Raw genomic sequence first — 16,563 nt, 5'->3', positions numbered from 1 at the left:
GTTAGAACGCGCTAATATGGAACGACGGAACTACTGGTCCTATTTGAAAAATTCTTTCAGTGTTAGATAGCCAATACATCGAGGAATGCTATAAGCTATATATCATCACGCTAAGACCAACAGGAGCGGAGCCACGCGGGTAAAACCGCGGAGCGCAGCTAGTTCAAAATATAATACAACTTCAACATACAACAAAGAGCCCGCAACCACTTTGCGGTTACTAGATAATCAAGAAAGGTGATAAATACACTACATCTCTATAGAAAGTCGCAGTATCCCGTTAATACCTTACTGAGTAATTGCACTAACCGTTCATCGTGTTTTATACTTTTATTCGCAAGATTAGAAACGTATAAAAAAGCGTTACATTTGACACAGTTGCGATATCTTTACGGTTAAAATTGTTGGATTATATGTAAGATAAATATACTTTTTACAAACCGCGTATGACTCATATTTTATACGCATAACGAATATATAAAGATATTAAAATTATTAAAGTCAAACAAGAACTTAGAGGAAAATCAGTTGAGATTATATAAAGGTAAAAAAAAACGTAACAAAACAGTACCTATCAAATTTAACATTCAAAACTTATATTATAGAAGACTCATATTTCATTGCGACCCGACAAAATTTAATTGACAGTTAATAAAATAAGGTAGTTGTATGACGGTGCATTTACATCAAACGAACGAGAGATAGAGCTAGAGCAAGATCATTATTTCGTGATTTTTTAGTGTTAGCGAAAACTCGTATTCAATATTAAAACATGCATAGAATCTTTGCAAACGCACTACGAACAACGAAAGAATGCTCTACGCCTCTTTACACTAGAAGAATTTGACATAGTGGGGTTAGAATGAGCATTCGCTCGTTTAATGTAAATGCACCGTGATATAAAGTTTTAAATTATAAATTCTAATTCCTTATATAAGAGGCACGTGAATGGCCAAATAAACACAAATAGCATCGAGGTTAATGTAACTTTAAGCGAGTTCTTTCTCATTGGTGTCGACTATTCACTATTGAGCTATTGTTTAAATGTAGGCCGTTATAATATTTAGCACCTTCTGATCTACTGGTCGATTTCTATTCCCACTGTTTGTACTTTCAATTTCGGTTAGTAACAAAATTGCCTTTCGAATTACCTAGGTAATGGTGATATTAATTGAAGTAAAAAACGAACTTTCATATATTATTATGAATCATATACAACGAAAGTATATACAATCTGTTATGATATTATCAACGAAACTAATATTAATGATATTTTACAAGATTTAACATTCTCGGATTTACATGTAGCTGTTTGTCATGCCACTAATATTATCAAAGAGATTTGTTATAACTTTATAAGTCACCTCAAAATTACCTGTATATTCGAACAAGTCAGCTAATATGTCATTGACGACACAAAGAAAATGCAAAAAGCAGTGAGTAATTCCTCCATACCATTATGTGCGATTTGGAACAAGATAATGGACTCTGATTAATGGATGTATAAAACCTTTTAGCGTCATTCGACACCACATTCGACACTATGTGCCGGTGAAATTAATCTACACAGGACGTGTGTCATGTTTTTCTGAACAAGTATTGAAATTTTGTAATTTTATCTTCAAATATTTTCGTTGACTAAGCCTCATTCTTTCTTTGTATAAACAAAACCTATAATTGTGTGATCTTTTTAGAATGGAAAAAACTAAAAAAAAACCTATGGAGTCATGGAGTCAATCTATAGTCTTCTACTTGTCACTAGCAGAAAACTGAAACTGCCGTAAATATTTTCTTTTCTAGTTCAAGATAATCAAGACATAATCCAGCTTTCATTGACCCATTGACATATCATAATATTTCACCAGAAAGTGCAAACTATTACCTACCTGTGATTACCAAACAAAAACGTCTCTCATTCCCATGACACCAAATTGGAAACGAATGCATCTAAGTACGTATAATAAGCCGAGTACATCCGGGCAAGTAACGTTGCTTTAATGATAGCAGTCACGGGACCGTGAAGACGGAACCACGCAACCACCATCATTCTAATCGAAAATAACTAGCTGAGTGCCCTGGCTCGACTCGGGTGCATATTTTTTTGTTCAGTTCAAATATTTAAACGTGAATTGTTATCTACGAGGAGAAAAAAGGCAATAAACCAAAAATCATAAAAATTCGTTCTTCGCTACATTACGAAGTCATCTGTCACGTCTGACTGTCTTTCGCGATAAACTCAAAAACTACTGCACCGATTTTTATTCTATTTTCATCGATGGATAGCGTCGTTCTTGAGAAAGTTTTTACCATATTCTATGTAATTTGTAAAGTTTCAGACAATGCGGAAGACATGGGCATAAAGATAGGGTGTTATAAGTGGCGTAACAAACTTGACTTTTATATAATTAATAGTGGTCCACCCCGGCTTCTCCCGTGGTACATATTTTGCAATAAAAGGTAGCCTATGTCCTTTCTCGGGTATCAAAATATCTCCATACCAAATTTCATGCAAATTGGTTCAGTAGTTTAGGCGTGATTGAGTAACAGACAGACAGACAGAGTTACTTTCGCATTTATAATATTAGTATGGATATAGAAATAGATGTAATAGGTAATTATAGGTAAGTACTCATAAACTAGGTCAAACGTTGTAGAGTGCGTCCGCGTCTGTCAAAAAAAGTTAACCACTGTAACGGTTTCTTCATAGAATTTAGTTCGATTGCTAATTTATTGTCAAGGTTTTAAAATAGAACACCTTGAACTATAACTTTGAATAGGTAGGTAGGTATTGCACGCCTCATAAGCGAAGCGTTGAGGTGGGTACTACTGTCACTTCGCGCAAAACATCTGATTTTTCAAACTTTAAATGTCTTTATGTATCATACATTGCACTTGTAAGATAATACATACACACACATATTAAGAAAAAACACTATTTTTAACATTCATGATATTTTTGATGTCATTTTTGTTATTTAAACTAGTTAAAAAACAGTTTAAAAAAGTTCTGTCTAACGCCCGAAATTAATAATCAATCTTGATCCCGTTTTGCCCATCTCTGATTGATATATCAATCCATTTTTCGCATAAATCATGCCAATAAGCGATCCCCGGATTGAGTTTGCTATCTCAAAAATCAGTCAATCTTTGGGAGGGCGGATCACAGATTAAAGGTTGGCCTCTGTTCGAAAGTGACAGTTTGTGCTTGCCAATAACCAATCCGTCCATTTTGACATTTACTTCGATCGGTGTAAATAATCGCAGATACCAATCCTTAAAATTGTACGGTTTGTCGCAAGCTTGTTGAAGTATATTGTACAGAAACATAAAAAAATGGCAAATATATTATTTAGCGACGATAGTGATGATAGCGATATGGAGCTACTTGCTCTGTTATCGGACTCGGATACCGAAACCGATAGCGAAGCTGATGAGGAGAGACAACGCGCTAGTGCTCGCAGGATAAAAAGGGTCAACTATATGCAGAGTCTGGATGATGCTGAGTTCACCTTCAGGTTCAGATTATCTAAAACTGTAGTGAATACTCTGTTAACACAATTGATGCCTTTAGTCCGTGTAACTTCCACCAGGTAGGTACCTACCAACCTATGTAATCTTCAGAAAAATTAAGTTATCATTTTTCATAGATCTTAATTATCCATCTTTAATGTTTTTATTTTATAGGAATCACGGGGTTTCACCAGTACATCAACTGTTATTAACATTGAGGTTTTACGCATTGGGCACAATGTTAATTTCTGTAGCTGACTTTGTTGGAGTCTCTACATCAACAGCAGGCCGAATTGTACGCGATATATCATCAGCAATCGCCAGCTTGTATGATGAATACATTGCTGTTCACCAACAAAGTGCAGAAAAATTTTACAGAATTGCTCGGTTTCCTCGTGTTCTTGCTGCAATTGATTGCACTCATATACGTATTCAGTCACCATGTAAGTTTTTGATAGCTTATTACACATTTGAGTTTGTTATTATTTAATTACTGACCTAAATTATGGTTACATGCAGGTCAAATAATAGGAGAAGAATTTAGAAATCGCAAGGGTTACTTTTCCTTAAATGTGCAAGCAATCTGTGATGCTGATCTAAGATTCATGAATGTAGTTGCTCGATGGCCAGGTTCAACACATGACGCCACAATTTTCAACAACTCTGTTCTTAGAGGTGTGTAATGTGCAGTTATGCATTAACTTTTACTATACTCATTTATCTTTTTAAAAGTTGTAAGAAACCTTAGTAAATATCTATAAACATATAATATTGTCTACTTGTTTACAGCTCAATGTGATGCAGGTCTGTTTGGTAACCGCTGGATGCTTGGTGACAGTGCTTATCCAAATAGATCTTATTTATTAACACCTGTTTTAAATCCTGTTAATGAAGCAGAACAGCGATACAATGAAGCACACATAAGAACTAGAAATACCATAGAGAGGTAATTTCATAAACAACTTTAATCCCTAGGATTCTAAAGTTAATTCAATAGTTTAATTTGATGGACTCCAACACAATCTTAGTATAATAGGACCTACCTAGGCTAGTAAGGTTAGGAGCTACACAAAATTTTGTGTGTAGTGAAGCAGTTCACCATAATATATTATTTCTTTTATTTCAGAACATTCGGTGTTTGGAAGCGACGATTTCCTGTAGTGGCGCTTACATTGCGCTTATCCTTACCAAAAGCGCAAGCAGTAATTATTGCCACTGCTGTGTTACACAACATTTGCAGGAACAATAATTTGCAAGAACTTTCTTCTGAAGTAGATTTACCACCAGAAGATACTAATTTTATAGATCTAAATAGTGAAGTCACAGATGTCCAACAAAGAGCAGTCCTTATTAGTAATTATTTTTAGTAGATTTTTAGTAAGCTTATTTTAAAACTATCAGATAGGACAAATCTGCCCTAAAAAGTTATACCTAACTATAGTTAAATTATAATTAATTTATTTTGACTAGTTGATGAAGGAGGAGATTAAAACCATCTCATCAAAATTATTAGCTACTCCTTAATTACCCCTAATGTAACAGTAAACAATGTCTAAAACTAATTGATTCAAATTCAGAATTATTTATTTCAAACAGGCCAAACTGTTGCTTTTATGACATGTCAAGACTGACCACCGGTTCAATCACAATATCAATGTACCTTTACCTTTATTACAATGTATATAAAAACTGACTTTGTAATTTCTAATCATATGCATCATCTTTGTTAAAGTATAAAGATGAATATTTTGTCTTAGTCTATATTATTATAAATATAATGTGAAGAGGTACAGGCACACAAAAGGGTGACTCAATAAAGAAAAACAAAGTAAGGATATTGTATCTAGCTTTATGTAGAATTTTAAATAAATTATACAACAAATAATAGTTATATTACTGCAAAAATACAAAGACAGAAAAAAGATTATGAAGAGGAAACATTTTCTGTATTTCCATTGATTAATTATTAATGTATCTTTAATAAAACACATGTAAAACAAAAATCTTGAATCTATCTAAATAGAAATTTAGCTCAAATAAACAACAAATAATAGGTACTTACATTACAGCAAAACCAAAAACAAAGAAAAAAGATTATAGAGTAAACATTGCCTTTACCATTGATTAATTATCCATTTATTTAAGTACTTACTATTAATGTGTCTTTAATAAAATACATGTAAAAACTATCTTAAATCTATGTACATAGTAAATTACCATTACAAATGAAGTAAAAAGTATTTGTGTCGACATGTTTAAGTTTTAGTTTTAAGTTCTGTGTAAATTTTACTGGAAAATAAATGGCTTATTCAAACTCAAACATTTATTTATTCAATTAGACTTCTTCGAGAAGCACTTTTGAAACGTCAATACATATTTTTAACATTTACCATTTATTTATAAACTATTATTATGTAGTAAGCTTCCCCAGTTTCCAAAATCCCAGCTATTAAAACAGTACTTAGATGCAAAGCAAATGCAATTCAAAAAGTGTAATTACTACCTACTATGTTGAATAATATAATATTTGACTTTTAATATTATCAGCTTTTTCATTGAATGTCTTTAAATTATTTCGAAAAAACTCAAACTCAAATATTTATTTATTCAATTAGACTTCTTATAGAAGCAATTTTGAAACGTCATTACATATTTTTAAAATTTAACAAAAAAACTACAAAATCATACTATTTAAGTATTTATTACCTACTTTTTTATTTTCTCTAATTCTAGTTTTAATTTTTCTATTTCTAGCAAAAGTTGGGCATTCTTTAATTTATAATTTTCATTTTCTAAATGAATATTAGTTAGTTTTGCATCCAAGCACTGTTTTTTAGCTAAGAAATACTCAGCTATGGCATTATTTTTGGCGGTCTTGCCATCGTCTTGTCTTTTCTTTCTCACTGAAAAATGAACATAATGTTAGATTGATGGGTATGTGTTTGTACTCAACACATCTCTCAACAAAATTATTAATAAATTAAATATAAAAATACTGATAAATTTACTAGATTGATATTCTATTGAAATTGTATTATTGTATAAAACTATTTTAGAAATGTTTTTACAAAATATGTAATAGGTTTTGTCTGGTGTGACTGATTGATAGACAACACACTGACTATAATGATGGACCTAGGACACATGAGGATTCAAGATTTATTTGGAGGATATTCCTTGAGCTCTATAATGAATGCATTAAGAATAGGGTTTGAAAAACAAAAGTTACCTGTCCTCGGTGTATTAAGAGTAAATCTCTTTGGCTTATTTGGTGTTAAAACATTTTGATCAACACTCTCCGAAACCTGATTTTGTATGACACCATCACCCTCACCGCTGCATATAACAATTTCAATGTCATGGTTACTTGATGTAGGCATCAAATCTGCAGCCTTACTTATATCATCAGAAACCCTAGCAAAGCCATCACCAATACCGTCACCACTAGTTCCACCATCTCCACTCATGCCACCAATATCAACACCTACTGTTTCCTTATCACCCCCAAATGGCACAGTAAATCCACTGGCAGTACTTCCTAGTAAACCAGAAACTCGGTCCAGTATGTCATCTGGGGGTATATAATCAGCAGGACCACCACCAGTCTAAAAATTCAATGTAGGTAAATAGAATGGTCATTACATTCTGAAGTCCAATTAAAAACACAACTATGAACGAACACGACTAGCTAACCTTAATTTGGTTCATCCTTATTTTAGTGCTGCGTTTGCGAGAATTCTTTTTTAAATTTTCCCATTTCAAACGCAGCTGCTGAGGTGTCCTGGGACAATTCGTAGCCTGGGCATTGAACCGCTCGGTCAATCTAACCCATTCCTCGTTTTTTATTTTGTTATTGGTGGCGTTCGTTGTTTTCGTTGTTATGATTTTACTCCCTTCTATTAAGTCAAGCAAAAACTTGGATTCCTCTTTTGTAAGAGGCTTGCCTTTTACCTAGAAACAAAAAAATGAGATTTAGGCGCGAAATTGAGCGTAAGTTGGGAGCACAAAAGCGTCACCTTATGAAATAACAAAAAGGTACTTACGATTTCGCAATCCATTATTGATAATGAATAATAGGTAATTAATGACTAACTGTTATAACTTGTTTTACTTATTTATTATTTGTATGTTCGCAATATTTAAACGCATAAACGTTCACAGTTTGATAGCTGTTGTCACTTGCCACAGAACAGACCAATACACATTCCGTTTTAGGTTAGGTAAAGTATTTTTACTTGATATCATATTTTATGTGATAAAATATAATCCCTAGTAAAGTTTTTACACGCTTTCACAAAATTATTTGCTTTTAGTATTTTGGATATTCTTTGTAATATTTTAAGACTAGTTTGTTACTATTAAACATTTAGCCAAACGTATTGCATACATCAAACATTGTGCTAGGAACGGAACGGTCAAGAGGGAAAAGATCGCCACTGATCCCGGTGTCACAAAAAATTTGGATTGCAGTCATTTGTTATTGGCACGCAGATCGGAGATCAATCGAGCAACACGCAGTAATCCAGGATTGGTCATAATCTTGGATAGGAGATACATTATTAATTTCGGGCGTTAGACGTCCGTGTGTCTGTATGTGCGGAGGATTTTCTTGTTAACACGATAGCGACCGAAATACTTTACTAATCGAGTCTTTTTTTTTCTCTTACGCTTGAGTATGCTCAGGAATAGAACCCTTTCATTTTTCAGGGTCTGATTCGATGTGGTTTAATTGTTATTAAATAAACAAAAAAAAAATATCGACTGTTCTCCATATATTTAGTACATATTCTTTATTTTTTTTTTTTACATTTATAGTGTACTCAAAACTCACCATTATAAACTCGATTCTTTATACTATAAGCCAAGGTTTAAAAAAATAAGTTGGTAGTCAGTCCCTTAAACCTGCGCAGTTTCACATCTAGGTGGGGCCACAAGAAAAATAGCGGAATTATTACGGTACCGCTTTCTTTACTTTTCCAACTGTTTTGAGACAGTACAAGAGCATTGGCACATGAGAACAAGTGTATCTACATACTTATATTATATACACCTTTATAAATAATCAATTTTATTGTAAAGGATGAGATTATGAGGCGTGCACTTTTGGATTTTTTCCAACTATTTAAAACTATCTAACGTTAACTCTAGACGCAAAAAAAAAACAAAACATTCTACAAGAAGAGAAGAAGGACCTTTTTTTATAGTGGGGAAATCTTCCAAAGATACCCACGGCCCCCGGGGAAGGAGCCGTGGGTTTTGTCGGATTCTTACCGACTAAAACCCCACTGTGTTCCGTCAGGGGGCCGCGGGTAGGTATTTGTTAGAATTCTTCCGCGACAGAGAAGAAGGACCTACTTAAAATAATTCCGTTTCTGACGGAGTTCCACAAAGCTCTATTATTTATAGTTTATACGATTAACATTGTTGAATAAAAAACATAAAAAAATCAAATTCTATACGACAATAATGACTCGCTAGACAATATAAATTATGATAATAAAAAAATAAACACGTGTGACCTTGTAACTTTTTGTTTAAGGAAACTCACGTCAACCTTTTTAGGTTTATTGCTCCAAGAACTTTTGATTGTCAGTCAGTCAGTCAACAAAACAAGCAAGTTTGCACTTACTTATCTACCTACTACTACTGTTAAAAAATAATGTATCTAAAAGCTGAAGAGCTTGTTTGTTTGTTTGAACGCGCTAATCTCAGGAACTACTGGTCCGATTTTAAAAATTATTTCAGTGTTAGATAGCCCATTTATCGAGGAAGGCTCGGCTTATATATTATCATCACGGTAAGACTAACAGGAGCGGAGCAATACGGCTAAAACCGCGGGGCACAGCTAGTGTTACAATAAGAAGACAAATTACAAACTCATCGTGATTCCTACTCTCGTGTGTTTAAATAAAACAGAATTACAGGTAATTAAATGGATTTTATCTACATAATTATAAACTTTATGTCTTCATTAACCTGACTTTCACAACGACATAAAACAATAAACATTTCCTATAAAAGGTATAAACATAAGAATGCTTGTTGAAATTTTACGATGGCTTACGTATATAACATACCTTACCCATATAGGGTATGAAGAGTACTTAAATACGTATATGAAATTAATACATAAATACATATTATAATATGAAAGAGAAGATTCTACCCGAATAACCGAGCTTATTCGTTTCTGACATCTTAGTACTCAGAAGTCAGAACACAACTGACAACTCAGAAGTGTACATGTATGTGTTGAGTTATGAATAAATATTTTTTTAAAAGATTATAATATATTATGTTTACCGACTTATATACGACTATTATATTGTCTATAGGAATGTGCCGTCCACACCTTCATTACGCCTTATGAGGAATTTTACCGTTTTTGATTGAATAAACCTGCTTATTTATTTATATATAAATAAAACAATAAAAGTTCTAGCATATTCTGATAGATTTATTTATCGACGCAACTGCATACCTAATATCGAAGATATAATATATAATCATAATAGATACCTAATTGACTACAAATACATTATGATAACATTAAGACCTTTTTATTTTCGTGTAATTAATGGTAAATATGTATATAAGAATTTTGATAGCTGACACAATCAAATACATAGTAAAATGCCTAACGAGTTCTTATATAAACAACAATAATAATTATGTTAAATACAACACAATACGTTATGTAATAGATTACGATGTATATCTATAATAAATCCGGAAGCCAATACTCGTATACCAGTTCGACATAGTAACAAGAACTTCAATTATGAATAGTTTCTTATATCAATCAATAATTTCAAAATTATCGGTTATTTGATTACAAATTTGTGGAAAAACGATAAAAGGAGCAATTAATGCACATACGTATGTATAATTATAATTTAGTAGTTCGTTTAATGGTTTATAGTTAGTATAATAAAACAAACTACATAAAGTTAATAGTTTCCATACATTCAAGAAGTATATACTTATGGAAGTTTATTACGGGATTTCCCGTCTCGTCGTTCTATCTCAGTTTGCCCGTAGGTACTCAATGGAAAACGAACGTTAAATTAAATACAGACATTTTCTAACCCTGAACTGTAGAACATCGATAGTTTTGCCAAACATTAATAATCGTAATGTTACTAGAATGAATCAATCCTAATTCCTAATTCACCTAAAAGTGAAGGAGACAATAACTAAAACAGAATTTCGTTTCGCAACCAACTCAAAAGAAATCTCAAACATTAAATCATTCAACGAGACTTGACGAGCGCGATTGAATTGTCATTTTACATAACAACAAGGTAGGTACTAACTACTACTATTTCGGAAAGCTATTTTTCATAGAAGAGAGCCGGATTTATTCTCCGACTCTAATACATTTTAAATTTAACAGAAAGTTTGGTCACTATTGCGTTTAATAAATAAACACAACGTAAGCGACACTCGAACTATGAAATCGCAAACAAATGCCTAATGGCTTGCAAAATATAAGCATTCACTTTACCCTTCTAATAACCAATGTAAAACATTGCGTCTTAATGCTGTCCCTGTATGCACTAAGGTTGGTTTAATGCTCTAAGCACTAACACTAAGCACTTAAAATAGCTGTTATTTTAATGAGAAAGAAACGTTATGTTTGTTTTGCATGCACGACATTTTCAAACGCACTCGAGCGTGACTCCCAACCCTTTTCCGAGAGCCCTTGAAAGAATTTTACCCGCACATTTCTGCAACCGTCACACACATTATAAATACGAATAAAACAAAGAAAATTTCATCTAGAATAAATAAATACAATAATCTGCAATCTTACTGACTTTAATTAGCGCTATCTTCAATATTACCCATTGTGGTTAGGGCATGCACCCGGGTTTAACTGGTTCCGAAAAACCCGGGTAAACCCGGGTTTTTGATGATCTTGAGAACCGGGTCTGAATAGTATGAAACCCGGTTCTCCCGGTTCCGACCAAAATATTAAAATATAAAGTATTATTTATATTTTGCTGCATTATTTTAACAAATTTATTCTATCTGGCAACGTCAGACTAACGTGCATCGCGAATTTTCGTGCCACGCCTCCTACGTGTATTACCAAAAAAAAAAAAACAGGCTTCAAAAATGACAAAACTTAGGCTACTGAAATATTTTTATCAGATTTGTCGTGAATTTGAAAAGCTGTTGATTTTACTGATTCATATAATGATCCAGTCATGTTTTTGTTTTTTGTATCAAGCTGAAATTTATATCGAATACTCAAGTCTTCGGTCCCTTGATGCTATGAAAAAGTCAAACTCACAAGCCAACGCATCAAAAGATACAGCCGTAAATGCTGAAATTTCGACATTCGCATGGGACTCAAAACCTACAGGGTACTTCTCATGAACACAGAGCCTTTAAATTTGGTAAAAGTAACGTCTTATAACACAGATAAAGGAAAAATTGCTAGAAAAATAAATTTTAAAGTTACATAAAAAATAGGTTTGTTCGGAACCCTCGGAGCGCGAGTCCGACTCGCACTTGGCCGATTTTTTGCTTTACAGTTTGCAGTTAATGAATAAGGTTTAAGTTAGTTTAAGTATGTGATATTACGATAACAAGGTACTTTTATAAGACTGATAAATAAAGAGAAGTATTGAAATTTTGTTTCTTTATTAATTTAATAAAATAAGACACAAGCTGCGTAAAATAAAAGGCCCATCAGGTACTTTTACAGTTACATTTATTTAATTTCGTATTTTTTTCCGAGGTATTATAAAAGAACCGGGTAACCCGGTTCTACCCGGTTCTGAGCTCGATTTGGAACCGGGTTTCAGAAACTTGGAACCGGACTCGGTTCTGCATGCCCTAATTGTGGTAATTATACATAGTATGTTCTCCATAAATACGGATTTATTGGGTTAGTTTTTGTATTGGATTCAGGATAATCTATACAAATTTGATTACGAAAAAGAAATATGTCCCGATAGAACGATGTCCGTAGCGAAACTCATCACACGAAATGCGGGATCACAATTTGTATTACGAACCTAAGGGTCAAGGGTAAATAAAGGTCTCCTCATATTGACAATGCTTATGTGATCTTTAATATGTTGTATATTTGCACAGAGTAAAATTAGGAACACTTAACAAAATTCGTGATAGATTAAAATCTTCTCTAAAATATTTATAATTATTAACATCTTCTTAAACCCACTATAAATACCTGGATGAAATAAGTATGAAAAATTATTAAGCTAATATTTTCTAACATTTCGTAAGCAATAAAAACCAGCCTTGCGCCGACAAACGGCAGACCTTCAGCAGTTCCCTTCACTTGATATCCAAAATAATCAAATCCTAGAATTAAGGACACAGGTTTTGTAATAGAACCTAAACTGGTTTAGTTTAGGGCAGAAACATGCAGAAAAACTGTTGCGTAAAATATGTACTTTACTCGTTTTTAGTAAATACATGGCAAGCTCAAAAACGGGGTTCCATATACCATATAGATGATATGAACACAATAACTAAGCAAATTTCCGCAAACTGTTTCCACTTATTTAAATGTCAAACTATAGCAAAAAAATATATTCAAAAAACTTTTGTCTCCTAAAAAGTCTATTAGTTCTTCATCCTTTGATGTATATGGTTTTTTATATTAAATATTGTAAATAAGTATAAGAGCTTAAGAAAAAATAATTTAAAAAATGTTGTTATGGGATTTTTTCAGAAAATGTTCATTATAGTATATTCTGAAATAAATCAATACCATTTTTTACAGAATATAATATTAGTGTATTATGGGTAATATTTAAAATAATACTACTAAAAATCAAAGCCTCAATAGGCATACCAATACATAAAAAATATAAAAAAGCATGTTTTTGTATTGCAAAAAAAAATTCATCTTTTACAGAAACAAATTCAAATTCTTTATGTATCAATAAATATTTTTTTCATGCACTTAAAATAACTAGAAATAAAATAAATAATATACATTTACCATCTATACATATAATAAACTAGCGGTCCGCCCCGGCTTCGCCCGTGGTACATATTAACGTTTTCTCTACATAAGAACCATCCTCGTACTTCAAGGAATATAATAAAAAAAGAATTATCGAAATCGGTTCAGCCGTTCTCGAGTTATGGAATTACAACGAAAAGTGGCATTGATTTTTATATATTAGATCTGTAGAAGGGTCAATTCTGTACATTGAAAATATTGAAAAAATAAATAGCAGGGGGTGTTACTAGATCGATACCAAACCCAAATATGTGATTGAAAAAATTTTTGTCTGTCTGTCTGTCTGTCTGTATGTGAAGGCATCACGTGAAAACTAGCGGTTCGATTTCGATGAAACTTGGTATAATTATACCTTATTATCCTGGGCGTAAAATAGGATACTTTTTATCCTGGAAAAATACGTAGAAAAAAATTAATCTTAATTTTTCAGTTTTATCCATAGACGTTGTTCCGTAGAACCGCGAACACACGTTGCGTATTATTATAGGCCTAGCCGTATTTGGGAATTGGGTCCAATAGATATTTATAAGATGTTATTGACAGAGGTACTCAAAATGGAGAAATAACCATCCACGCGAAGACCGACATCCGCGCGGACGGAGTCGCGGGCGGAAGCTAGTTTAAAATAAAGTTATATGATTCAAATTCATTGATTAAATAGTTGGAATTGCATAAAAAAAATTAATTATATTTTGTTACGACCATACATTTTTGAAATGATAATTAAAGAGACAGAATGTTTGCAGAAACAAATATTGTGAAGAAATTAAGTTGGCGGAAGGATTTTCCTTCCCTAAGAAAAGGAAAATATAGTTAAAAATTCCATTCTTAAATCCAAAATTTCCAAAATGTGAGGATATTTTTTCACTGTCATTTAGTTATGATATGCTCTTTGTTGACTGTGTTAATCATTACAACAGACTATATTTAATATTTTATTAATTATTATTATGCATATGTTGGCAGATGGAGATAAAAAATTAACTATTAAAGTCTCTTTTTTATCCTACATTGTTCTTCTGAGTGGCATGCTATTCATTATCGTATAAATTATTATTCTTTTGAGTCATAAATATTACTATTTCTTTTTTTTTTTTTTTATTATAAATAGGTAGACGTTTGAAAGCTATCCTGCCTGATGTAAAGCAGTGATGCGATCTATTTAGGAGCACGTCTACCCAGAAGAAGCCTATTCACTCTGGACTCATTTCAAATAAACTGAAGCTTAAGTTCAATTTACATTTCTTTAAAAAATTTTATTTTATTTGTACTCTCATACAAAGTAGGTATGAGAGTACAAATAAAATTTTTTTTTAAATAATTTGCATAAATGTAAGAAGGTACGTACACATTGATATATAAATATTTTAAAAATTTGTAATAAATAAATAATCTTATTTCAAAGAAAATTACTAATTACTCAAATTATCTATATTTTTTTAATCAAATTACGCAGTTTGAGCACCATTTCATTTGGTTTCCTTTATTTATTGATTTCAATATTTCATCTTTTAATTTTATATGTAAATCTGAAAATTACACCATATACCTACAACATTTTATTAAAAATAAAATGCATTACAATTTACATGATATAATAACAATGTAATGAAGAGTGCATAGCGACACAGCCTACAACAGTAATTAAAGTGATTACAGAAACAATAAAATGAATGTTTTTCTTATATCTACTACCGCATATTGTGTACTCGATAAATGCGTTGAAATTGTTTAAATAAAATTACTATGTACTTACCAATCTGAAGGCTTTTCTTTGTTTTTCTCTACACCATTAGTCACTTAACTTCTTCTGTATCTACCCTAATCAAATTAGGATAGCGAGAACTTAAATAATTTACAAAACTGCGACAAAAATTTTAAATTTATAGCACAATTAAGTTAACTTGAATCAATTTATGTATACTTGCGTATTATTCTTGTTTAATTTTGTTTATTTAACTACACAGTCGTCTGGTTTTCAAACAAATAAACACAACATTCGTCATTCGTGACTCAACCTGTCGTCTGTCGACCGACCCCTACTTTGAAGTTTGACAAATCACAAAATGTCAGTATTTCAATGAACCACAGTTGTCAAAGTCAGCTGTCGCAGTAGAGTACAGACTTGTTATGAATGAGCAAAGACTATAGAAAAAAAGAAAATGTTAATAAAATATTATTGAAACGTGCTTGAAACAATAATTTAAATGAAACAATAATCACCAGTTGATCATAATTAACTAAACCTTATTTTCATTAAAACTTAAAGTTAAAAATTTCATTTTTAAGTGTCAATAATTTTCTCGCCATCATTCTTTCTTTGATTTTTTGGACACACAAAATTATATTGATATGAAATTAAATATATTACTAAAAGACTAAAAGCCATGAAAGATTATGAACTTAATAAATAACAAAAATTATCAGGAATATTAATTATCTTCTCATCTCCAATGAGATTTGTATCTAACAAGTTTGTGTGATCCCTGAGAGTTGAGACCAATATCCATAAGAATCACATGGATTTTAAGTAAAAGTAAAAGTATAAATGCATTAATTATAATATAGAACAAGGGTCCACTAAAGTATCGTTGTAAAATAACTTTTTTTAAACGAACGCTAAGTGCTAACGCGCGAAATGCATAATATAGTTAACATGGTAGATTTTTTTATTCCTGATGCTATGCATTATATGAAATCTAAGTATGAAGTAATGAAACTATAAAATAAACAAAAGAAACGATTTTATACTTTAGTTTTAATCACAGGTTTTAATACATAGTAAATAATTTATTTTATACTCTATGCCATGTTATTAAATAATTTATTGTATCACCTACCCTACGCACCTGCCTTTAATTATTTATCTTTCTGATATACTTATTAAATAGAGACTATAACTTTAAAAAAGTTAATTTTATTTTATATTAAAAAAATGATCACTAATAATGAAATAATTTATTTATGTTATATTTTATTCAAACGTTCAAATTTAAAATTAAGCACCAATACGGGTTTCAAATCGACCGCGTCTTGTAATTCAC

At 31.7% G+C, this 16,563-nt stretch overlaps 3 protein-coding genes across 4 annotated transcripts in view; 1 reads left to right on the top strand and 2 right to left on the bottom strand.

The window, feature by feature from the left end:
- The window catches only part of LOC123703511 (ATP-binding cassette sub-family D member), a 54,929-nt gene extending 39,366 nt beyond the window's left edge, over window positions 1–15,563 (bottom strand). For both annotated transcript variants that reach the window (XM_045651550.1, XM_045651552.1), the window contains exon 1: window positions 15,276–15,563. The gene's annotated coding sequence lies outside the window, so the exon portion shown is untranslated. The remainder of the gene's footprint in view (window positions 1–15,275) is intronic.
- Window positions 3,264–4,898, top strand: LOC123703513 (putative nuclease HARBI1). Its single transcript, XM_045651553.1, has 5 exons — window positions 3,264–3,590; window positions 3,685–3,953; window positions 4,030–4,185; window positions 4,300–4,456; window positions 4,637–4,898. Exons 1-5 carry the CDS (start codon window positions 3,334–3,336, stop codon window positions 4,875–4,877), a joined length of 1,080 nt encoding a protein of 359 aa, XP_045507509.1. The 5' UTR covers window positions 3,264–3,333; the 3' UTR covers window positions 4,878–4,898.
- On the bottom strand, window positions 6,474–7,711 carry LOC123703514. The gene is made up of 3 exons (XM_045651554.1): window positions 7,554–7,711; window positions 7,204–7,461; window positions 6,474–7,115 (listed from the first exon to the last, which is right to left on the bottom strand). Exons 1-3 carry the CDS (start codon window positions 7,566–7,568, stop codon window positions 6,663–6,665), a joined length of 726 nt encoding a protein of 241 aa, XP_045507510.1. The 5' UTR covers window positions 7,569–7,711; the 3' UTR covers window positions 6,474–6,662.
- Window positions 15,564–16,563: the final 1,000 nt, after the last annotated feature.

The sequence above is a fragment of the Colias croceus genome, chromosome 26 (genome assembly GCF_905220415.1).
Source record: "Colias croceus chromosome 26, ilColCroc2.1".
In the NCBI taxonomy this organism is placed as follows: domain Eukaryota; kingdom Metazoa; phylum Arthropoda; class Insecta; order Lepidoptera; family Pieridae; genus Colias; species Colias croceus.
The sequence above is the reverse complement of the archived record's forward strand: the minus strand, read 5'-3'. Positions and strand labels throughout refer to the sequence as shown.

What these genes read in the sequence shown, in the direction of transcription:
- LOC123703513 (XM_045651553.1), top strand. Translation starts at nt 3,334, where the DNA reads ATGGCAAATATATTATTTAGCGACGATAGTGATGATAGCGATATGGAG. An exon ending in TATACGTATTCAGTCACCAT is followed by an intron (nt 3,954 to 4,029) that starts GTAAGTTTTTGA and finishes GGTTACATGCAG; the next exon opens with GTCAAATAATAGGAGAAGAA. An exon ending in ACTAGAAATACCATAGAGAG is followed by an intron (nt 4,457 to 4,636) that starts GTAATTTCATAA and finishes CTTTTATTTCAG; the next exon opens with AACATTCGGTGTTTGGAAGC.
- LOC123703514 (XM_045651554.1), bottom strand. An exon ending in TAAGGATGAACCAAATTAAG is followed by an intron (nt 7,116 to 7,203) that starts GTTAGCTAGTCG and finishes TTGAATTTTTAG; the next exon opens with ACTGGTGGTGGTCCTGCTGA.